The sequence below is a fragment of the Recurvomyces mirabilis genome (genome assembly GCF_035927965.1).
Source record: "Recurvomyces mirabilis strain CCFEE 5264 chromosome Unknown scaffold_6, whole genome shotgun sequence".
NCBI lineage: Eukaryota > Fungi > Ascomycota > Dothideomycetes > Mycosphaerellales > Teratosphaeriaceae > Recurvomyces > Recurvomyces mirabilis.
The window spans coordinates 70,960-93,100 of record NW_027041940.1 but is presented as its reverse complement, the minus strand read 5'-3'; the positions used below and the strand labels follow the sequence as shown (position 1 = coordinate 93,100).

The window sequence follows — 22,141 nt, the reverse complement described above, 5'->3', positions numbered from 1 at the left end:
CCATATTTTGTTTATGAGAAGCTCACATAGCGTAGTGATTGTGTTCCACATCAAGTCCATACAACCCGAAGAAACGCAGATTATTTCGAGTGGCGTCTTGCACGCGATCACCGCAAGCATATACAAGAGGAGACGCGTAGGCGTTGCGAGATGGACAAGTACCCCCAAGTCGAAGATGCAGACGTCCCAAGTGAGAGTGATGAAGCCGTGCCTTGCGACCTCGCAGGCGCAGATGCCCAAGAACCATACCTTGCCTAAGATCCACCAAGCGACTAGGCTCATGCCAATTGAATTGTGATCTGGACGAGGGGAGATGGTACAGGGTGAAGATGGGGAAGTATGACGAGTCTCTGTGACTTAATCAACTGAACAACAAGTCATTGTGTGGTTCGATGCATGAAGAAATGGCGCTTGCCATCCTACCTTTCGGTCTACCAAACTGCAATGCTAACACATGCTAAGACCGTGCGAAGAGGCACGAGAGATCTTGTATGAGTATCAAGAAGGATTGTGGGATTGACATGAAGATCTGTTTGGAGACGTGCTTTGTCTAGGACAGCTACATAACGATCAGGACCACATCAATGTCCGGCGATCACGTAGCCTAGCCACTAGCAGCACGTAAAAGCAATCACAACTCTGGAAACCCATCCCAAATCTTCTTGCCAGTAACGCCATACAGCACAAGTAATTGGAGATGAGCCTACTGCGCTCTGATCGCATTTCCCAACGCACCACCTGTGAACCCGCTCCCACCGCCACGACCACGGAACTGTCCAGCACCGCCTCTTCCTCCACGACCTCCACGTCCGCCGCCACGCCCTCGTTGGGGTTGCCTCTCGAAGGCGTTCGATGTGCCCTGTGTCCTCTGCTCCAGCACCCTCTCATTCGACTCAATAAGATTCTGTGCCTTGTCCGCCATGGTGAGAGCGAGACTCTGCAATCGAGAGAGCTCAACGCCCTTCCTGAATATGATAGCGCCATTGACTTGGTCGAGTGCTGCAGCAAGCTCTTCGTGGTGGATCATCTTGCTCACAAGGGCCGTCACCTTCTGCTCCTTGAGATCGAACATACCCGCCAAGTTCGTAACAGAAAGGGTATCATAGAAAGGCGCGTAGGTGAAGAGGTACGTCCGGAGACCCTCTTCCTGAATCTGCTGCTCAAGCATCTGCTTCATCTCCTCGCTCTTCGGTAGCAGATCCCAGATCTTGATCGACGTGATGAAGTCAGCCGCCTTCTTCCACTCGCCTGCAGCCAGAGCTTTCGACGCCTGCATGACGTGATCGCGGGTGTTCTCTGGTGGGCCGGTAAAGATCTGGCGCTCATGGTACTCGAGCATCCTGCGGTAGGATTTCGAGATAACGCGCTTCTTGAGGTCGGGGGAGGAGCCAGCTTGTGCAAGTGTAGGGATCTCGAGGAGCATGGAGCAGGTGAGGTAGACACATTCGAGGAGTTCGAGGTTGATGTGCATGTGGAAGGGAAGTTGTCGTTGCCTCTCCAGACGCTCTTGCTCGGGTGTGATCTGAGAGTAACGTTGGATTTGTAGACCTTGCGCGAGCAGCTCCTTTTGGCGCTGTGAGCCGCAGATATCTTGTAGAGTGGTCTGGCATTCGTAGACAAGGCCGGCGCGGAAAGCGCATAGGCCTACTTGCGTGAGTGTGCGGTTGAAAAGAATTTGAGTGTTGACGTCGAAGCTGGCGATTGTGTCTTGCAGATGTGACATGAGCATCATATCGCGAGCCTTGTAGTATTGATCGTGGAGAGAGAGGAAGTAGATCTGGCACAGCATGGCGCGGCCACGGAGGATACCCTCAGACTTGTTGAACAAATACACCGCAAGGACTTGGACGAGATCCTGGACATCGCCGACCGAGCGCGGCGAAACCTTGGAATCGAGCTTCTCGGGCACAGCCTTCCAGGTGTTCTCTTCCAGTGTCTGATTGACGGTCGATGGCTTAAAGTAGAGGTGCTCCAGGCGGCGCATGACAACACGGTTGATGTTCTCCTGAGATGCGTTGAGCTTCTCGTCTGCCTTGAGGTGCTCAGCATAAAGCTGTGCGCGGACGATGTTGATGTATAGCGAGCCCTCGTCCTGTAATCGCTCGACGTATTCAGCGGTGTGAGGGTCGATGCTTTGCAGCACACGGGTGAGCTCATCATCAAGGCGCTCAACGAAGGATACAACGGAGCCAGGGACCTTAAACACCTCGCCCTGTCCGACTGTAGGCTGCTTATCGTCATCCTCCCACTCCTCTGCACCTTCAATAACGATGATGCCGGCATTTGACTCGAGGATGCCGAGAAGCTGTGCGATGCCCTCTTGTGCGAGCTTCCATTGCTCTTGAGACATCTGTGAACCAGTACCGGAAGTCAGATCGAAGCGGGTGGCTATCAACGTGATGAGCACGCGAATACGCTGGTAGTCGGAGACTGCCACGTCCAATAATCTCTCCATAATCTTGATCTGCTCGAGTCGATCGGTGTTCTTGCGTCCTCTGGATTCCACAATGGTGCGTAGATGCTTCAAAATGCTCTCGGGAGTGTAGACCATGGCTTTGCCACCCGCGCCAACCATCGTGAAACCATCGTCATTGGCGTCTAGAGTCTGATCACCCTGCAGAAGCTTGGATTTTGGCTTCTTGGGCGCAGGCGCGACCTCTTCCACTACATCCTCCTTCATGAACTCATCGGCATCCTTTCGGTACAGCTCCAGATCCGCCGTATACTCCCTGTTATTCTTCTTGAGCTTCTGCCTCAGTGCCGTCAAACCCTTGGCCGCGATCGGATTCATCTTCTTAGGCGTGACCTTCTGCTTCTCCACTGCCTCGTTGACCTGCGTGTCCAGCTCCGCAATAGTCTTGATGTACATCTTCGGCGCCTTGCCATCCAGATCACGGGTTAGGGTGGGTAGTTGCCTGTTCATTTTATCGTAGTGGTCGTTGATGGCACCCCAATCGCTAATCTTCTCGGCATTCTCAATCAATCGAATGATGCCCTCGAGCTCATCAAACCTCTTGTCCTTTGCTGATTTGACCACTGTGACTTTGTCTTCATCCTCCTCTTCGGAGTCGTCCGATTCGTCGCGCAAGAAGCGGCTGGCACCTGTCCCTTTGGCTCCATCTTCGTCGCTGGAGTCGGAATCGTCGTCGTCATCATCGTCTTCCTCGGAGTCTTCAGAAGAAGATTCGGCCTCTGGCTTGGGCTCGGCCTCATCGCCGCTGTACAATTCCTCCTCATCAGAGGAACTCTCGCTTGAGCTGTCGCCGTGGAAGAATCGAGACATGATTGTGTGTTGTATCGTCTCGATCCTGGGCGAGTGATGGCGGCCTTTATGTCTGGTCCAGAGTGAGTCACGGAGATTCGTGGATGAAAAGTGCCAAAAGTGGTATCACGTGCAGAACATCCCACCGAAGGGCGAAAACGCACTTCGCCAAGATATAGCGGAATCTTTCCGTGTGAGCATGAGAACATTCACCGCACAATGTTCTTCAAGACTTCCTACTTAGGAAGGCACGTCAAAGCATTGGAAGCCGAACGCCACATGAGGTAGCTTCGTGCGCCTGTAACGAGGCAAGGGGCGGTTGCGAGAACACTGACGTGAAAGACTTCCGATCCCTACAGACCAGTCTACATGTTGGTGCAGTCTCGTTCAACAGGATGATGGCGGCGTAATGGGAACCAAAACACTCAACGCCAGTCTGCGCATATGTTTGTCTAAGACAATCACGATACGTACTGTTGGAGACTTATATAAACGGATTGCGAAGACTACTACGGAGAGCTACAACCTGCTACAATCCCCTCACATTGTGGCACTGTCTTTCTTTACCATGGTCGGTGAGAGGCCAGCCTCTCGCTATAGCTCACTTATTGCCTACGAGAACGGCTCCTGCGAAATCACACCACCTCGTCATCTCCATATCTCGAGCCCAATTGTCCATGTGACTCACATCAACGAGATCATCCATCCACATAGCTGCCATGCTGCTCATACATATGCAAATAGCACTCCGACGCCGTCTTGAAATTCTTCATGCAGACCCAACAGGTATGTATCTTGCATCCGGGACACTCCACATGGTTGCAGCCATCGATCTTATGCAGCACAGTCTGACACACAGTGCACGCCCGTGCGCCCGAAACCTTCATGTAATCAGCCATATCCGCATCCGTGGAGACGTGGGTGCGATTAGCAGCACACGTCTCGCCGAAGTGGTAAGGTCCACCACATTCTGTGCATGTGGTTGTGAGGCAGCCTGTGCAGAGGTATCTGTGGCCTTCACCTTCTACAGATTCGACATGGCGGTATGGTCGTGAGCAGTCGGGCGCTGTGCAATGTGACCACCACTCCATGACCCCAGAGTCCTATCTCGTCTGCATCTGAAGTGCCTCTTTCGCGAGGTCGAGAAGCTCACCGACTTCGAGATTCTCAATGAGGTTCGGTAGGGGGATGTGGCTGTTGCAGCCAGTCTCGAAGCAGGTCAGAGGGAACTTGCTTTGGCGATCGGTGGTACACCAGCCTCTGAAGCAGTCAACACAGGTGACGTGCTTACAGTGCTTCATTTGCACCATTTTCGCCTCTTCACCTGTGCAGGCGCGTACGGCACACTCCATCCCTTCTGGTATCATGGCAGTCATGGAAAGGTTGAAAGTCATGACAGTGTATTCTTTCATGCAGCTCTCCATCTTTTTGATCGTATGCTTATTGGCAAGTGAGGCCAACAGAGCCTGTAGGTCCGTGAGATTATCGCTGACAATCTGGACATTGCCAGCAAACTTCAGATGGGAGCCATAAATGAGCTCACAGCCCCGAGCAACCCCCTGAGTTGGTAGGTCGTTTAGCCACGCGGTGGTAAAGCCCTTGGCCCCGATAAGCGCCATGTACTTCGTACGCAATGTCGCCTGTGCCGCAAAGTCAGGGGAACGGTCGGCAATCTTTCGCCGTAGCTTGGCGAGCCTTGAATTCAGCTGGCGTATCTTAGGCAGCGGTACTATCATCTGTGTCCGGTTCCCTACGTGATAATACCAGTATTCTCTGCTAGGCTCGAGGATGATCATCAGTGCCGCGTCGCCTTGCAACCAGAAGTCGCGCTCACTGATCCCAGCGGCAAGAGCATCGAAACGATAGGGCCAGGAAATCATGAGACAAGGAACACAGGAGCGTAGGGAGTAGCCGATGTCGTCATGAGAGGCTTCCCGTATATTGCTTTGTTTGAACCCGTCGTCGAAGTCAGAGATCAAGCCGTCGACACAGATCGGTATCGTGTTGCGCTGCCTCTTTGGGTGGGTATGCTGTTCACCAGGTAGAAGGATCTGCTTCATGGCAGATTCACTCCAGGTTTCGAGACAGATGGCCATGGTCGAATTGGTTCTGTAAAAGCTGATGAAGGAGACAGTAAAGTGATACAGAAAGAGTAGAAGACTTGCAAGGCTTGTACATATAGGACTCCGACTCATGAGGACATTAAACTGAGAAAGGATGCTTACCAGAGTCTTTGAGATGCTGTCCTCAAGACTAGTTGTCCTCGCTCCAGCGATGTCTGTCGAGACCAGGCCAGCCACCGGTATCAGACTTGAGGTTATGGCTGATTGGGATGTCCCTGGAATACATATTTTTCGGAGCACTCGACTACAGTCCTACGGTATACTGTATCCTCTGCAGCGGCTTGCCCTCCACGCACCAGAATGGCCAGCGACCATGACTTAAACTCCATGGTCCATAGAGGGATGTGGGAGATCGTATTGCCTTGAGCCACTCGTATGCTCCTCGAACAGAACGGATCTGCTCTACTGTAAGGTGGCGTGGTGAAGCCATTCGGTCGGGCGACCATCATAAACCCGAGCATTTAGCTAGAGGTAAGCATATCAAAGCCACGCTTGTCAATTGGCATATCTTTAGTGATTTGAGCTCGTCAGGCCAGACAATTTCTTGCGTGTCGCTCTGATTGCTACATCGTTCCTTTCGTGGCAGTCTGCTTGTCGTTACCTACCACCTGAGTCCAGTGGCACACCGCCAATCCGGACGGCCTCGGAGCAGCTCATGAGTTGTGGAAGAGCTGTGGTAAGCATCAACGAGTATTCCATCAGTCAGCTAAAGCTAGGAAAAATAGCCAGTGTACTCTAGAGTTTGCCACGGCAAGGGAGAGCACGAGAAGGTTTTGAGTTCACGCAGACAGGGAGCATATTTTCCGCGCTAGCATCTACGCTAGCCACATCGACGTAATCTTATCTTATCGATAGCTCAAGCTTAGAGCAAAAAGTTGTGTGACGCATCCCAGCGCATTGTTTTCCAGCCATTGGCACTCCCCTTCACTCTTCCAATCTCCTAACAATCGTCCCTCTACTCTTCACGCCTCTCCACCAGAATACCTCCAACATGGGCAAAGGCAAAGTATGCTTGGCTTACTCAGGCGGTCTCGACACCAGCTGTATCCTCCGCTATCTGCTCGTAGGTCTCGCGCTCAGAACTCACTGCTTCGTATACTGACAGCACGGCGACAGGATGAAGGCTATGAGGTGATCGCCTTCATGGCCGACGTAGGCCAAGAGGAGGACTTCAAAGCAGCAAAGGAAAAGGCACTCAAGATCGGAGCCAGCCAATGCTACATCGAAGACCTGCGCCGGGAATTCATCGAAGACCTCTGCTACCCGGCGATTGCCTCCAACGCCATATACGAGAACGTCTACCTCCTTGGCACCTCCCTCGCCCGTCCGGTCATCGCTCGCGCCCAGATCGCTGTAGCACAAAAGGAAGGCTGCTTCGCGGTCTCGCATGGCTGCACAGGTAAAGGCAACGATCAAGTCCGCTTCGAGCTCGCCTTCTACGCTCTTCAGCCCTCGATCCAAGTCATCGCGCCATGGCGCGACCCAGTCTTCTACAACAAATTCAAGGGCCGCAACGATCTCCTCGACTACGCCTCCTCCAAGGGTATCCCAGTGACGAGCACTAAGAGCAAGCCCTGGAGCATGGACGAGAACCTGGCGCACTGCAGCTATGAAGCCGGCATCCTCGAAGACCCCAACACGACTCCGCCAGAGGACATGTGGAAACTGACGGTCGACCCTCTCAAAGCTCCTAATGAGCCTGAAGATTTCACACTGCATTTCAAGCAAGGTCTGCCTGTCAAGCTTGAAAGCAAAGACGGCGCGAAAACAGATGCCGTCGATCTGTTTCTCACCGCCAACGCCATTGCCCGCCGACATGGTGTAGGACGTATCGATATTGTAGAGAACCGCTTCATTGGCCTGAAGTCCCGAGGCTGCTACGAGACCCCTGGCCTGACTATGCTTCGTTCCGCTCACATCGATCTCGAAGGCTTGGTCATGGATCGTGAAGTTCGCGCACTTCGTGATCAGTTCCTCACTTTCAACTACGCCAAGCTTCTGTATAACGGCTTGTACTTCAGCCCTGAGCGAGAGTTCCTGGAGTCGTCCATCACGGCCTCGCAAAAGAATGTGAACGGTAGCGTGAGGTGCAGGGTCTACAAGGGCATGTTCACCGTGCTAGGCAGATGGTCAGAGACGGAGAAGCTGTACGACGAGAGCGAGTCGAGTATGGACGAGATTGGGGATTTCGCGCCACAAGACACTACCGGTTTCATCTCAGTCAATGCGATCAGGCTGAAGAAGTACGGAAAGGCGAAGGAGGAGAGCGGCGTCTCCCTCGTCACGAGGGGAAGCACGAAGGCTACTTGAATGCATTATAGCAGTGCGATATCTTGGTGAAACCCAACATGATTATGAAACATAACTCATGACATTCATGATCAAATCTATAGACTCTACAATCTACCGTCTAACCTGCTCAAGCTTCGTGGGTGCCCAATTCTTCAACCACGTCCTCGCCCTCTCCAAATCACCCTCCTCCGCCTCAAGAGCACCAACACACCACTCAAACTCATATGTCTTTCCTGTGAACCCACCATCTTCAGCAGCAAGCATCTCAGCCATCTGCCTCGAAGTCTGACTCCTCTGATCCACGCAGAAATGCAATGGCGTATTCTCTTCCCCTAGCGGCTTCTCAAGACCCTCGATGAAAGGTTTCACCATCGTCATACCGTCTTTCATGATGATCGTGCCTGCGATGCCCATATTCTTGCGTCCGGCTTTGCAGTATTCGTTCTTACAGTGCGCCTTCCCACAGCCATTTGTCACAGCCAATTGTTGCAGATATCGCCTTTCAATTCTCCGTCGCAGAGCCTTGCCTTCGGGATCGTACATACTGACATACAGGGGTCCGAAACAAGTACTACACAGCCCGATGTCGTTCCCACTACCCTGGCCTTGTTTGGTTCCTGCTCGCGTATCACCGTTCTTCCCACATCTGTCCCGTGTGCGGCCGCAAAGGATGTTGCGGCATGGTTGCGGAGCAAGTCTGTTCAGGCGATCGAGGTCGTGGGTCCGGAGGTGGACTTCCATATCCCTCAGTCGGACAATGCGAGAGCAGAGGTGGCATTCGGTCGTTCTTGCGCCGTCGGCTAGTTCATGGGCGGTAAGGCCAGAGAGCATGACTTCTGCTGATGGTTGGTCTGGGTCGCCTTCTTGTGGAACTTCGAGGTGACAGAAACGGCAGAGGATTAGCTTCGATGGACATGTTGTTGTGCGATGGTGAGAGAGGCCGATTATGTTGGGAAAGGTCTCTTTAGTATTACAGTCCTGGCAGCGAAGGACATTGTCTGGGTGAAAGATAGAGTCGTGTTTGACTTTCGTGGCTGGGGTGCTGCCGTAGGCCACGTCGTGGAGGCAATGCCAGTGGGCTTCGTAAGCCGGAGAGCGTTTTTGGAAGACTTGACCACATCCTTTAGGGCAGGCGATGTTGTTGCGAAGACAGAAGTTTTCGTGTAGCATTAGTGCACGGCCTGGGACCCATTGTAGGCAGTTCTTGCACCGCACGTCTCCTTCATTTGGTGCAACGTCATCATCGTTGAGCTTCAGCTGGCTCGAGTCGCTCTTGTCATCAGTATGTCGTGCTCGTAGGGTATAGTGTCTCGGGCGTGCATTGCTACCAGCAGATGTGTCATTCGTCGGGTGTTCGGTGATATCGCAAGCATGTACCGAGATGAACAGTGCCTCCGCCTTTTCCAGCTCTGCATTCGTCGGCTCTATACGAATACGCTTCCGCGGACGGCCCTCCAGATCAGCAAAGACATGTTCATCGAGTCGTGGCTTTACGCGCTGAGTTGCCGAGAATGGACTGACTAGCAGATCGAGATCGACATCCTCGTCGTCCACGTGAAGTTCCAAGTCGAGAGCCTGCGACTTAATCCAAGAAGGTAGCTGGTAGTCGACATATTCTCCCGGTAGCACTTGCCCTGTCTGCTCCTTGAATAGGTCCAGCTCACCACCAGGCGAAGTTCCCTGCTCGGATCCAGGCAGTCGTGTCAACTTTGCTGCGACCCTCTTGAGTGTCTCACGTGCTTGCTCCTCGTTCAAGGCCTCGATATCGACTTCGAGGTCTGTGTCCACAATGCAAATGCCATCCACGTCAGGCTTGAAGCCATCAACCAAAAAGCGGAACTCCTCCTTCTTGCCTCCTGCACCTCTTGGACCAGGTACGATCAACACCTCGCCATTCGTAAGGGTGGTGTAGTTCTGTCGCAAATACTGCTCGAGTAATGCTTTCCAGTCCTCCGGATCGTAGCCAGCTTCCATTGGCCTGAGCTTCGCAAATGTGCCCTTGGGCAGAATCTTGGCATGGATGGTGATGGTTGATGACAGACTCTTTCCATCTACTTCCATGGCATCCTCGCGGTTAGCCTCGTGGGCTTTCAGTCCTAAGCTCTCCCACAAGAACGGGCTGAGCACAACTTGGCCCTCCTCGGCCGAGAACTCCCGAATACCAGCATACACCACTCGCTCGTTCTCGCCATTGACGAGCCGAAATGTCAGAGGGTAGAGCAACTGCTGCCATTGATCCTGGAACTCTGCTTCCGCTCGCCTATGTGCCGACCAAGTCGACGAGTTGTATGGGTCGTATGCTGGCAGATCTCGCTGCTTTGCATGAGCTGCCACGGCCGAAGTCGCCTCCAACAAATCCTCCAACGCTGAAGGCGGAAGCAAGATCTTGTCCCCAGGAAGTGCAACACGATCGCTCGTCGTTACCGAGAACTGCTTCGACCATTTCAAGGTAGGCTTGGGAGTTGTCATGTTGAGGTTGCTCGCAGAAGTGGTGTCCATCGCAAAAGGGTGCCTAGTCGGCTGATCGTCAGTATGTGCGGTAGCCATGGGCGTCGATAACAAAGGCCAACTCACCATAAAGAGGCAAAGAAGGTCTTCGAGAATCGTCCGGCGCGTTGTCATCATCGAGCGCGAACGCCGCATCGGGTTAGCCTGCACGTGAGCTCGGAAGCTTAGTAACTCGATTCAGGTTGTTCTCCACCTTGACAGCAAAGCCGAGGCACAATGTTCAGTGAATGCTGAAGACCACAGCGGAAGGGACACCTGAATCACCGAAGCACCGGCAGGCTTATATCCTCCACTGTAGAATATTCTTGACGATAGTGTATCATTTCTCTCATCATTCACCACCCTCGCATCGTTCAGCATGGCTAGCCAACGTGTCGAGCAGATTGCCGCTCATCTGAACTACCCAAAGGGTATGCTCAATGGGTCCGTTGCGATCATAACAGGATCCGGACAGGGGATTGGTGCCGAGACGGCCAGGCTATTCGCAAAGGAGGGTGCCAAGGTCGTGGTGTCAGATATCGATGCCAGTTAGTGCTCACAGTCAATGGATTGCTATTCATCTTGCTGACTATGTAATTTAGAGAAATCGCAGAGTGTAGCGGACGAGATCAACAAAGCTGGCGGACAAGCTACGTCGATACCTGGCGATATGCTTGACGATAAATACATCGCCGATCTTGTAAAGAAGACAGCAGAGTTTGGTAATGGCAAGATCCACATCATCGTCAACAATGCCGGCTATACATGGGACGGCGTCATTCACAAGGTAAGGAGTCACTTTGCAGTCTCTCAAGGCCTTCGTACTGACGCTGGTGCAGACCACAGACAAACAATGGGACACCATCATCGCCCTCCACAACACCGCACCCTTCAAGCTCGTCCGAGCCGCAGCACCCTACTTCCGCGTCAAAGACGGCGAACCTCGCTCCATCGTGAACGTCTCCTCCACCTCCGGCCTCCACGGCAACGCAGGCCAGGCCAACTACGCTCTCGCCAAAGCCGGCGTGACCGGTCTCACCAAGACCATCGCCAAAGAATGGGGTCCTCAGTTCGGGGTCCGGGCCAACACGGTTGCATTTGGTCACATAATGACTCGTCTGACAGCCGCCAAGGAAGAGGGTGCATTCGTGCTTACGCCAGATGGTGAGAAGGTCGCTCTTGGCATACCGCAAGCGCAGCGGGCGGCGAAGAAGGGCGATGAAGCTGCGGCGTACAAGGACATTCCGCTTGGAAGGCCTGGAACGGCCACTGAGGCTGCTGCGGCGGTCTTGGCCATGGTCTCGCCACTGTTCAGCTACATCACTGGGCAGACGATTAGTGTTACTGGTGGTAGGAATATTTAGATTTATGTAAACCATCATATGCCACCAATGCAGATCCCCATCTCAATCGTTCCGATGTTCACTCGCGAACGCTGCACGGACCAACAGTGACGCACTAAGCACGTGAACGTGAACACTGCCCCACGCTGCTCCGCGATTCGAGAGATGTAATCGTGCACACAGGTAACAACATTCCCTTCATCACCCAGATTCCTACGAGAAAGCCATCCACCTCGCCTCATCCGGAGTTTGCCACTATTCCTGCGTCCACGGACTGTGCTCCCGGGATAGCTGGCCTCGTCCAAGCAGCTGCCACCGGATCCGCGACAGCGTGGCGCTTTCAAACTCGACATACCACATCTAGCCAGCGGAGAACTGGACTTCCGTTTTCGCAAGAGGGTGAAGAGCAGACATCATGTCCGGGCTGGAAAAGGCGTTGTTCAACCTCAAGTTCACAGCGAAGCAATTGAATCGACAAGCAGCAAAAGCCGGCAAGGACGAGCAGACCGAGAAGGCGAAATTGAAAAAGGTATGGGAGGCATGAATGAGATGGGTATGAGACTGGGTGACTGACCATAATTTACACAGGCTATCCAACAAGGCCACTCAGACATCGCCAAGATCTATGCTCAAAATGCGATACGGAAGCAGAATGAGAAGCTCAATCTTCTACGTCTGGGCTCGAGAATAGATGCTGTGAGCTCGAGGGTACAGACTGCTGTTACGATGCGACAGGTGACGGGCAGTATGGCGAATGTTGTTAGGGGTATGGACAGCGCTATGAAGAGTATGGATCTGGAGAAGGTACGTATCCATATATTCAGCCTGCAGGATGGTACAGGTGCTAACTTGGTGGTACTAGATCTCGGCAGTAATGGACCGCTTCCAAACACAATTCGAAGATTTGGATGTGGCTACTGGATACTATGAGAATGCGACTTCACAATCGACGGCTGTCGCGACACCTCAGGACGACGTTGACAAGCTCATGAGCCAGGTTGCTGACGAGGCCGGTGTGGAGCTTTCACAGGAGATGGCTGGCGCGACACCAGCGAAGGACCTCAAAGCTGCGCCCGAGGAGGAGAGGGAGGACAAACTTGGAGAGCGGTTGAGGGCTTTGAGGAATTAGAAGGCTTTCGTGCTACGCTTATGATTGAGGTTAACGATTGTATGGTGTTGGTGGCGTTTGGGGGGCCAGGACAGGACACGACTTGTGGGGACAAGCAGAGTATGGTTCCTGTGAATCACATATTATGGTACTGCAATATGCACGACTTGTTTGATATTCAAGGAACCCTTATTAGAGCAGTGTAGCACGCCAACAGCTAGCGCCCTTCGACGGACCCATCATTGTGGTCGCTGTCTACCGTGAGCCATATGTTGGGGGACTGGAGCAAGATGCCCATATTTCACTTACTGACTAGGCGTATACATTCTCAGGCAGTGAGATTCTAGACTCATAATGCTGAGTAGCTTGACCATAACGCTTTCTGACGAGCATTGCGTATGAGAGGCTTAAGGTCGATAGGTTATGGCAGACAGAACCCGGTGCCGCGAAGCTTTGCTCTACCGTTCCCAGTTTGCGGGATTCTTTGCAGCTAGTCGTGTGCTTGGAAGCAGATGTGGCGCATGGATTGCTTGTTCGAGGTCTAGGTTTTGACACGTAGGCCAAGCCGGATCGCGTACTTCGTCGTCTTGGCTTGTTTCCAAGAAAGTGCGAATGTGACAAACGCCTCGAATCCCCAAGAGAGAACTTCGTTTGGTTTGTTCGAAAGACTCCCACACACGACCAGGTGTTTGCGACTAGCGACAAAGCAACGCTTGACATGCGTAAGTAACAATCATTTCTGTCCTCGGACAATCATCATGAAGCTCCGAGACCTGCTAAGCACGCCACATCTCCACCGCCACTTCTTTGAGTAGTAAGCAAGGCTTAGCTTGCATGTGCAGGCGTCACGTACAAGACCCGCAATCCCCTTGCACTCAATCAGATAACAACCCTCGCGTTTCCCAGTCTCCCTACTTCCCTTTACACACACAAGCCTCTTCACAAGGCACTACTCCATACGCCGATGGGAAAACCTTCTGACTTATTTCGACCAGACCGATACAAAAGTCAAGCGAGATTACACGTTGGACGAACAGTTTCCGGCAACGCAGATACTATCAACGGAGGCGCCATCCTGCCTCTTTATCAACCAGACGGTAGCAACGAGAAAGCTGGCGGATTGAACGACAACGATGTCGGGCCCGGGTCACCGTCGGGATCCGCAGCCTTTGCCCACAGCGGCGACAGCCATGGACATGGAGTTCTTGCTGGAGGAGGAAGTGGTGGAGGTGTGCCTGAGGTGTCCAAGGTCCAGAGCCCTGCAGGTGTCGCATCGGAGTCCGCACAGCCACCACTACTCGAGCAGAATACCGAAGCTGCGCGCGATGGAGATACCGCCATAACGCCTACCGAGGGCGAGAAGCCCGTGAAAGGATCCCTTCCATCCCGTGCCTGGGCCGGTTCCAAGCGTTTTGGCAAACATACCAAGCGCGCCATTTCTCGAAGCTGGATCAACGTCTTGCTCCTTTTCGTACCCATTGGCATCATCGCTGAAGCTGTGGGCTTGAATGACTCCATCATTTTCGCCATGAACGCTGTTGCTATCGTGCCTTTAGCTGGCTTGCTCGCCTACGCGACCGAGTCAGTGGCTGCACGTATGGGAGACACTCTTGGCGCCTTGCTAAATGTATCTTTCGGCAATGCTGTGGAGCTGATCATCTTTATCATCGCCCTGGTAAAAGGCGAGATTAGCATTGTGCGCGCCTCCTTGCTCGGCTCGATCTTGGCCAATCTACTGCTCATCCTCGGCATGGCATTCCTTTTTGGCGGATTGCGCTACCGTGAGCAGATATACAACAGCACCGTCACCCAGATGAGCGCCTGTCTGCTCAGTCTGAGTGTCATGAGTCTGTTACTGCCAACGGCTTTCCACGCCTCTTTCAACGAGGCAAGCGCTGCTGCTGCGGACAAGGCAGTCCTGCAAGTCAGCCGTGGCACGAGTGTCATTCTGCTTTTGGTTTACGTCCTATACTTGTTGTTCCAGCTCAAGACACATGCATATATGTATGAGAGTACCCCACAAGCCATCATTGATGAGGAGTCTCACCCTGGTGTACTTCACGACATCATGAACTCGTCCTCTTCTTCCTCGGACACGAGCTCGTCTGACAGCACGGACTCTGACACATCTGGCTCGATCATGACCCACGGCAAGCGATTGAGGAAGAAGATGTTCAAGAACCGCCGCCGTCGCAAGTCGAACGCAAGTGTCAGTAGCACAACGGCATCTTCGGCAGTACCTTCTGCGATCAGCTCTCCATCAACGATGGAACGTCAAGGTAGCTATTGGGAGCATCAAGTCCAGCACGCACCTACATCGCGACGTGAATCCGCTCTTGGTGCTATAGCTAGTGGTGACGAGGCCGACGCAGATGATGAAGGTAAACGCCAGGGCATCATGCCTCGCATTCGTGACTTTGTGCAAAACAACGAGAATGCTCAAGCTGAAGGATCGAAATCTCCTGAGCGTAGGAAGTCGAAGCGCAAGCATCACAGGAAGCATCACCACAAGCGCCGTCATCACCACGACGAGGAGAAAGAGGCCATGAAGCAGGACGATGAGATCGCGCCAGGAGCAAAGGTCAAGGAGCACACCAACGCCGAGCCAAAAGTCGGCTTCGCTGATGACGTCGAATTCGTACGCGAACAGAACGAAGCTCAGGATACAGTGACGCCGGGCCGACTTGCGCTTAACATGCGCAATATCTCCTCGCATGTCGGACGTCCTGCACTGCCCAAGTACCTCTCAAACACCGTCTTTAGTAGTCCTGCACCACAGCCGGATGCGCCCAAACCACGTCCAGCTATGCCTCAACTGTCACGCGCCCGCTCCGAAGCCTTCGGCCTCCGCCGCGCCAGCTCCTTGCCGGACTTCAACAAGCAACGTACCAATTCACCGAAACCCGGCCCTCTCGCACCCAGCCGCTCTGATCCTGTCCCACCTTTCCAGGCGCAAGTCGAGAAGAGCCGCACGACTGGACTATCGGAAGCCAGCAAAGGTGAGGATGAGGAGGGAGAGGAAAACATGTCTCGTACCGCCGCAGTCGTCCTGCTCCTCTGCTCTACTGCCTTGGTCGCTGTCTGCGCCGAGTTCATGGTCGACGCCATCCCGAACATGGTTGCCTCCTCGCCCATCAGTGAAGCATTCATCGGTCTCATCATCCTTCCCATCGTCGGTAATGCAGCCGAGCACGTTACTGCCGTCACCGTCGCCGCGAAGAACAAGATGGATCTGGCTATCGGTGTCGCCATCGGCTCAAGTATTCAGATCGCGCTCTTCGTCACTCCCATCGTTGTCCTTCTCGGCTGGATCCTACATACGGATATGAGTCTCTACTTTAATCTTTTCGAGACGATCAGTCTGTTCGTCACGGCTTTCGTGGTTAACTTCTTGATTCTGGATGGAAGAAGTAATTACCTGGAGGGCAGTTTGCTCATTGCTGCGTATATTATTATCGCACTTGGGGCTTACTTTTACCCTTCATCGGATATTCAGAGTGCCGTCGGTGGTGCTGGAGTGCAATGAATCAGTATTGTGAGGGTGGAGGATGTGTTTCTCTCGAGCTACGGAGGGAGAAGACCGTCTCTACCTCTGACGGTCTATTGAATTTTTGGTGGTGTTGGTATACACGCCATGGGCGCTTAAGGGGTCTACACAAGATGTGTATCGTGGTCGCGTAGCTAGCTAATAGCCGCGAATAAACCACGCGCGGTGCGCGCAAGATTGGTACTACAAATTCTATCTTCGATGCTTCACTTCCCCCCTTTCAAACTTTCAGCGAGACTTCTTTGTAAATCTAGCAATGTCTGCGCCGTACTTCTCCTTGGCGGTGGAGTAGCCGTCGTCGTCTCAACCTTCTGCTCGCTCCCAGTCGTACTGCCTGGGAACTTCTTGGCCAAATTCTGCTTCAGCTCACCTGTACTACTACCCTTTCGCTCTGCCGGGTCTGCTGTGCCTGCCTTGGCTGATGTGCTCTGTCGATTCCCACTTCCAGCGTGAGCTGTACCGGCGGCGAAAGGATTCTCTGCTTTAGTGGGCGCATCTACACCTACGGGTCCACCATACTTGCGACTCGCTGCCTCGACCTCCTTGACAATCTCAACTAGCCTCTTACTATCGCCCATCAGCCTCGACCGCTTGGCTTGTTCTTCATAGCTCAACTCTTTCAATGCCAGATTCCTCTCCTCTGTGCTCATCTTGATGATTCCCTGTTGCCACTTCGTAAAGGCTGGGTTGGTTGGTTCGGCGGACGAGGTGGTATATGGTAGGAGTTGTAGGTCTTGGAGGTGTTTGTCGATGTGGTCGGCTTGCTTTAAGAGGTTGTCAAGGGCGGCTGGTTGTTCTTGTTGGCGGGCGCGGAGAGAGCCCATTTGATAGGGCGTGAGGGTCGTCTCGTATGGGTCCTCTGAGGCATGGTTGACGCCTGGCTTGCGAGTAGTGATGGGGATTTGTAGCGCGGTCGGGAAGGCGGAGACTTGTTCTGTAGTATGCTTCGCATGGTCCACTACGCTCTCTAGACGTTGTCTGGCCAGCCGTAATGCGGCCTGATCGGCAGCTTGAAGGAAGCGGACTGGGTCGGGTGCTAGAGATATCGATGTTGGAGGTTGTGCTTCAGATGTGTATGGTCTGGTCAGAAGTTGACGTTGGAACGCACATAGCTGTTTCCGTAGGTGGAACAGCTCTCTCCTGGACATATTAGCAACCCGGACGACGATGAAGTGTCACTCCCGTATTCATGTGATCGGCGATGTTCATGTTCATGAGGATGATAGTGCTCGACATATGGTGGTCTGTGCACGGGTACGTTGTTCCGTAGCCAACTCGACTAGCTCTACTAAGACTTCCCACCTCACAATCTGAGCGACCATTACGCCTCTGATACCGCTGTAGAGCATGCTCGGAAACGATCTGGAGGTTACAGATGAGCAGGAAGACGTGGGGGGCTACCATTATCGAGCCCTCAACAATGATCTGGAGGAGATCAGGGTACTAGAAATACTCCCAGGCACAGGCCAAGAACCCATACAAGCTCACATTAGACATGTTACAATCTCGTCGGCAGCATGGCAGCCATACGAGACGATATCTTATGTCTGGGGCAGCTCCGTCCGCTCACGCCGTATACTGCTGGACGGCGCACCTGTACATGTGCCAGTGAACTCCGAGCTGGCTCTATCTGCGTATGCGGCTGCAGGATCATCCGCGAGTCTTGTGGATTGACGCAGTATGTATCAACCAAGATGTTGTTCTGGAGCGTAACGAGCAAGTCGCCTTGATGGGAAGGATATACTCTCAGTCCAGTGGCAACCTGGTGCATCTGGGAGACTATGACGAAGACGATATGTCCGAACGCATGGTCCGCATGCTGGATGCATTGTATGGTGATGCTGAAGAAGATACTGACCATTTCCGCAACCTTGACGACATGCTCTTACACAAACCGCAGACTGATATAGCGTTTGAGATTGACTGGGTGGCCATACGAAAGGCTGCAGCCATTCCTTGGTTTAGGTACGTGATAGTATCGATGCAAGCTGCCCTTAACTCATATATCCAGACGTCTCTGGGTCGTCCAGGAGGCCGCTCTAGCTCCCCGAAACATGGTCTACGTCGGGTCGTACTGCACCTCCTTATTCGAGGTTCTTGTCGCTCTGGTATGGTTTCGTCCCCTAGTGCGTGAGAAAGCAGAGATCAGTATGGACGAAGCTGCTGGCGTATAGAGTGCTCAACAGCTGCTCACAACAATCAGGACAAGAGACCAATCGCCCAGCAACATATCCACCCTAACTAGGCTGATATCTTTGACGGGCAGTCGCTACCAGAAGAGCGAGCCTCGGGACAGCATATATGCTACATTAGGTCTACTGGCAGGGCCCATTCCTACCGCCCTCAAGCCTGACTATACAAAGTCACTTGCATCGATACTGCAGTCTGCTACCTTTTACGCCTTGAAAGAGGGCACAACCATCTGGCCATTACACTTTGTCTCGCACCGCTCCGATGATCTTGCCGACGACGAGGAAATAGCATCCTGGGCATTTCGGCCAGACAGAGAGTATGATTTGCTGCAGGACAAGCACAGCCTCCCGAGATTGTTTGACGCCGCTGGAGGATTAAGCCGGGCGCTAAGCGTACAGATGACTTCTTCTGTACCTGCGGTCCTTAGCGTGATGGGTATTATGCTTGACACGATTACTGTGCAGACACGTCCTTGCAGTATTTCACTACGTCAACCCTAGGAATGGAGATACAGGATAATGAGTGGTTACGAGAAGTGGTCTATACACATGTCCAGTCGAGGCCTGACAACGAGATGGCCAGTGCTGTCCCAACTCTAGCATATGTCCTGCCGTGTGCCTCTAATCGACAGGGCGCGAGTATGTCAAGAGCATCACATCGGGCTATGGTGAGACTTATCGACGTTGTAGTGACCTCGATTCAAGCATGCGCAAAGGGCGGCCACGGATACGAGGAATCGATAGACCCGACAACATATTTCAGCTGCCAGGACTGCTATTGGGACGCAGTGTTGAGTCGCAGGGTCTTCGCGACGCAGAGTGGAAGCCTGGGACTGGGACCTGCTGAGTCGAGGGCAGGTGATGTCGTCGTCATACTAAGAGGTGCAATCTTGCCTATAATCTTGCGCCCCTTACAAAGCGGTCAATGTCAGCTTGTGGGCTCCGCGTACGTGCATGGTGTTATGCACGGGGAGGCTGTCGACGAGCATCAAGCTAAAGGCCGGTTAGAAACCCTGTTTGAGCTACGATGAGCTCGGGATGATGGAGCGCTGTTGCAGTGCATGAGCCGCTCAAGCAATTGTAATTGAGTCTATTGGCATTCGCATCACTTTGAACACATTGACAAAAGTGGGCTTGTGTGATTGAAGTGATTGCGGCCTTGTATGATACAGCGTTCTACACTGACAGTATCTTCACTACCCACGACTACAGCTCCACGACCATTGCTCTAATCCAGGAAGCATCTCGCAGCCTAGCACGCTCGACTTAGATACGATCTATATCCAGCAATACAGTCCATAACTGCTCGAAATGCCAAGAACCTTGATCCTGTTGCGATCCAACCGAACTGCTATCAAACATCGCCAGCAACGTGTCATCTTGTTTGCGACCCCCGGGTATCTACGCCTGATCCGCGCGTGGGCAGTGCGAGGCAGCATCCCTGCTGGATTAACTTTCTTCCTCATGCAGAACGATCACATAGTCATCCACGACCCACCCTTCGCCAGGATCGAAATAGCCGCCGTGCTCGCTCACAAGATGACCATAGACATCTTTATGGCCGTCAAAGATCTTCATGCACTTCCAGCAAAAGTCTGACCTACACCCACTGCAGCGCATGTTGTTGCAGCCGTCGACCTTCTGCACGGCAGCATCGCACTTCGTACAGCGCTTGCACTTGTTCTCGTCCATCCATTTCTGTAGTGCACCAAGGTGACCATTCGCGCGCCCCTTGTAGTCCGAACAGCTCTCGCCGAAGTGCATTTCGACCTTGCACCCCACGCAAGTGATCGTGAAGCAGGACGGGCAGAGGCTCTCACCCCCGGCTTCGATGTCGAAGAAAGCTTTGCAGCTTGGGCCGGCGCATTGCTGATACTGCTTTGGGCGAGTCTGCATCTGATTCACCGCCGCTAAGCTGAGGACTTTGTACAGCGCTTCCTTGTCCAGATTGTCGCGAACCAGTTGTACTGGCATCAAGACTTCGCAGCCTGTATTGAAGCAGCGAAGCGGAACTTGAGCAATTGTGGCCGTCGCGCAGTACTTAGCGAAGCAATCCTTGCAGCACACATGACCGCAGCCGTACATGACCACCGCCTTCTTGATTAGATCAAGACATATCGGGCAAGTCAGGGCACCATCTGTGGCTGAAGCGTTGACACTGAGTGCTTTCTTCACAATCGAGACCACCGTCGCATCACCCTTGACGATAATGGCTGGCGGGTCCGACTCCTCGTCAAGACTGACTAGATCAGATCCCACGGCGCGCTGAGCTCTCTCAAACCCTCCACCAGTCTTTACGGCATCTCTGTATGCTTTCGTCTTAGTAAGCCGCAGCCGATGCGTCTGGACACCTCCGACTGGTCGAGTGTAGTCGAGATGAAAGTCCACAGCTTTGGCACAGACCTCGTTGATGGCTGCCTTTGCCAGCCCAATGTTTGTACGGCTTGTGCCGCATAGCGTAACGTCGACCGTCTTCCCTGACCCGTAGAGAGGATTCTCTCCAACATCCTTGTCGTCGATATGTACCGACACCTTGAGATCTCGCCAGACGTTGGTAGAGACTCGCTTGAGCTGCTTCGAACGGTAGAAGTAGCTCTCACGATCGATGCTCAGAACGACCCGCAGTCGTTCGGACGCCCAGATTTTGCAGTCACCGAGCCCAGAAACGTTTTGACCATTGAGGCTGGCTGCAAGCGACGCCAGGTTCGGGAAGCCTTCGAACTCTAGTGTAATGACACTTCTCAGACGGCTTTTGCTGGCTTTGATGTCGTTGCCGAGGATATGGCGCATAGTAAACTCGCCAATCTTCTTTTCCAATACATTGAATGGCGACACGAGAGCGCCGTAAGTCAGCGGACCGAAGACGACAGCTTTAGGATTCGACACGGTATGCGGCAAAAGGCCGCGGATGAACGCCTCATCAAAGTCGTCTGTCATGTTTGTCATCTGCACGGTCCACAAACGACCCTTTGTCGACTCCTTGACACTGCAAGCGAATGTGAGACCACGCAAGACCGTCTTGTCCAGGGTCTTTGCCACAACTTCCGCATCCTCCTTCTTGCCATAGTGTGTCCAGATATTTCGGGAAGGCATGAAAAAAGTGACCTCGAGCATTGACGTCACGAGATCTACGCGTAGCTTGGGCTTCAAAGCACTCAGGGGTTGTACGTTCGTGGTCAAAAGTCCTGCTGAGAAGGTCGCTTGGAAGGAGTCATCGATCATTGTTGTGAATGTGCCAGGTGGACCATGGGGATTGATGGATGGCCAAGCTGCTTCGGCGGGGCCCCAAAGCTCGCATCCGTATGCTGTCGCGGTTGGCCGTTCTGTGAAGCAAACGGTCAGTGGTCGCGAATGGGAGCGTGATTCCAGGCATTCGAGCATACCTGGTCCATGATGCCGATATTTGCAATCCTTCCCTCTCTTGCACTTGCCCTCCAGCAGGAATTTGCAGAAGGGCACCCGGGCCTGTTTGTTCGACATGACGTTCCTGATCAGGGATGGAGCAATTTGAAGCGTTCATTGAACAATCCAAGTCCGATTGTGTGTACGTCTATCCAGCGCCTACGCGTTTCGTGTTGTGTTCACGGCGACTGAGAAGTAGGAGCAAGCGATGGCCGCGTCGACAACGTGTGGCGTCTGCCGTTTGCGTGACCGTGCCCCAGCAGAGACAGACAGGCACAAGCTGATTGTGTAGAGCGGCAGTAAGCCAGACACGCACTGCGCTAGCCTGCGATGGTGAACAAGAGAGTTAGAATCAGTGTATTGAGAATGACGCAGGCCGTTGTTC

The 22,141-nt window shown here is 53.2% G+C and overlaps 10 protein-coding genes across 10 annotated transcripts; 5 read left to right on the top strand and 5 right to left on the bottom strand.

Moving 5' to 3' along the window:
- Nucleotides 1-703: 703 nt before the first annotated feature.
- Nucleotides 704-3,283, bottom strand: NIP1 (Translation initiation factor 3 subunit c; the record flags this gene model as incomplete). The annotated part of the gene is made up of 1 exon (XM_064835504.1): nucleotides 704-3,283. One exon carries the CDS (start codon nucleotides 3,281-3,283, stop codon nucleotides 704-706), a length of 2,580 nt encoding a protein of 859 aa, XP_064696554.1.
- A 1,082-nt stretch (nucleotides 3,284-4,365) lies between these two features.
- LTS14_002798 (uncharacterized protein) lies at nucleotides 4,366-5,358 on the bottom strand (the record flags this gene model as incomplete). The annotated part of the gene is made up of 2 exons (XM_064835503.1): nucleotides 4,366-4,520; nucleotides 4,554-5,358. The coding sequence occupies 2 exons, from the start codon at nucleotides 5,356-5,358 to the stop codon at nucleotides 4,366-4,368; spliced, it is 960 nt and encodes a 319-aa protein (XP_064696553.1).
- A 1,018-nt stretch (nucleotides 5,359-6,376) lies between these two features.
- On the top strand, nucleotides 6,377-7,695 carry ARG1 (argininosuccinate synthetase; the record flags this gene model as incomplete). The annotated part of the gene is made up of 2 exons (XM_064835502.1): nucleotides 6,377-6,448; nucleotides 6,502-7,695. The coding sequence occupies 2 exons, from the start codon at nucleotides 6,377-6,379 to the stop codon at nucleotides 7,693-7,695; spliced, it is 1,266 nt and encodes a 421-aa protein (XP_064696552.1).
- Nucleotides 7,696-7,788: 93 nt separating this feature from the next.
- LTS14_002796 (uncharacterized protein) lies at nucleotides 7,789-10,254 on the bottom strand (the record flags this gene model as incomplete). Its single annotated transcript, XM_064835501.1, has 2 exons — nucleotides 7,789-10,197; nucleotides 10,252-10,254. The coding sequence occupies 2 exons, from the start codon at nucleotides 10,252-10,254 to the stop codon at nucleotides 7,789-7,791; spliced, it is 2,412 nt and encodes an 803-aa protein (XP_064696551.1).
- Nucleotides 10,255-10,543: 289 nt separating this feature from the next.
- LTS14_002795 (uncharacterized protein) lies at nucleotides 10,544-11,528 on the top strand (the record flags this gene model as incomplete). The annotated part of the gene is made up of 3 exons (XM_064835500.1): nucleotides 10,544-10,712; nucleotides 10,767-10,951; nucleotides 11,004-11,528. The coding sequence occupies 3 exons, from the start codon at nucleotides 10,544-10,546 to the stop codon at nucleotides 11,526-11,528; spliced, it is 879 nt and encodes a 292-aa protein (XP_064696550.1).
- A 394-nt stretch (nucleotides 11,529-11,922) lies between these two features.
- Nucleotides 11,923-12,636, top strand: DID2 (Vacuolar-sorting protein SNF7; the record flags this gene model as incomplete). The annotated part of the gene is made up of 3 exons (XM_064835499.1): nucleotides 11,923-12,036; nucleotides 12,096-12,311; nucleotides 12,370-12,636. The coding sequence occupies 3 exons, from the start codon at nucleotides 11,923-11,925 to the stop codon at nucleotides 12,634-12,636; spliced, it is 597 nt and encodes a 198-aa protein (XP_064696549.1).
- A 697-nt stretch (nucleotides 12,637-13,333) lies between these two features.
- LTS14_002793 (uncharacterized protein) lies at nucleotides 13,334-16,141 on the top strand (the record flags this gene model as incomplete). Its single annotated transcript, XM_064835498.1, has 2 exons — nucleotides 13,334-13,337; nucleotides 13,611-16,141. 2 exons carry the CDS (start codon nucleotides 13,334-13,336, stop codon nucleotides 16,139-16,141), a joined length of 2,535 nt encoding a protein of 844 aa, XP_064696548.1.
- A 227-nt stretch (nucleotides 16,142-16,368) lies between these two features.
- Nucleotides 16,369-17,310, bottom strand: LTS14_002792 (uncharacterized protein; the record flags this gene model as incomplete). Its single annotated transcript, XM_064835497.1, has 1 exon — nucleotides 16,369-17,310. The coding sequence occupies one exon, from the start codon at nucleotides 17,308-17,310 to the stop codon at nucleotides 16,369-16,371; it is 942 nt and encodes a 313-aa protein (XP_064696547.1).
- A 488-nt stretch (nucleotides 17,311-17,798) lies between these two features.
- On the top strand, nucleotides 17,799-18,336 carry LTS14_002791 (uncharacterized protein; the record flags this gene model as incomplete). Its single annotated transcript, XM_064835496.1, has 2 exons — nucleotides 17,799-18,127; nucleotides 18,174-18,336. The coding sequence occupies 2 exons, from the start codon at nucleotides 17,799-17,801 to the stop codon at nucleotides 18,334-18,336; spliced, it is 492 nt and encodes a 163-aa protein (XP_064696546.1).
- Nucleotides 18,337-19,803: 1,467 nt separating this feature from the next.
- On the bottom strand, nucleotides 19,804-21,834 carry LTS14_002790 (uncharacterized protein; the record flags this gene model as incomplete). Its single annotated transcript, XM_064835495.1, has 2 exons — nucleotides 19,804-21,677; nucleotides 21,738-21,834. The coding sequence occupies 2 exons, from the start codon at nucleotides 21,832-21,834 to the stop codon at nucleotides 19,804-19,806; spliced, it is 1,971 nt and encodes a 656-aa protein (XP_064696545.1).
- Nucleotides 21,835-22,141: the final 307 nt, after the last annotated feature.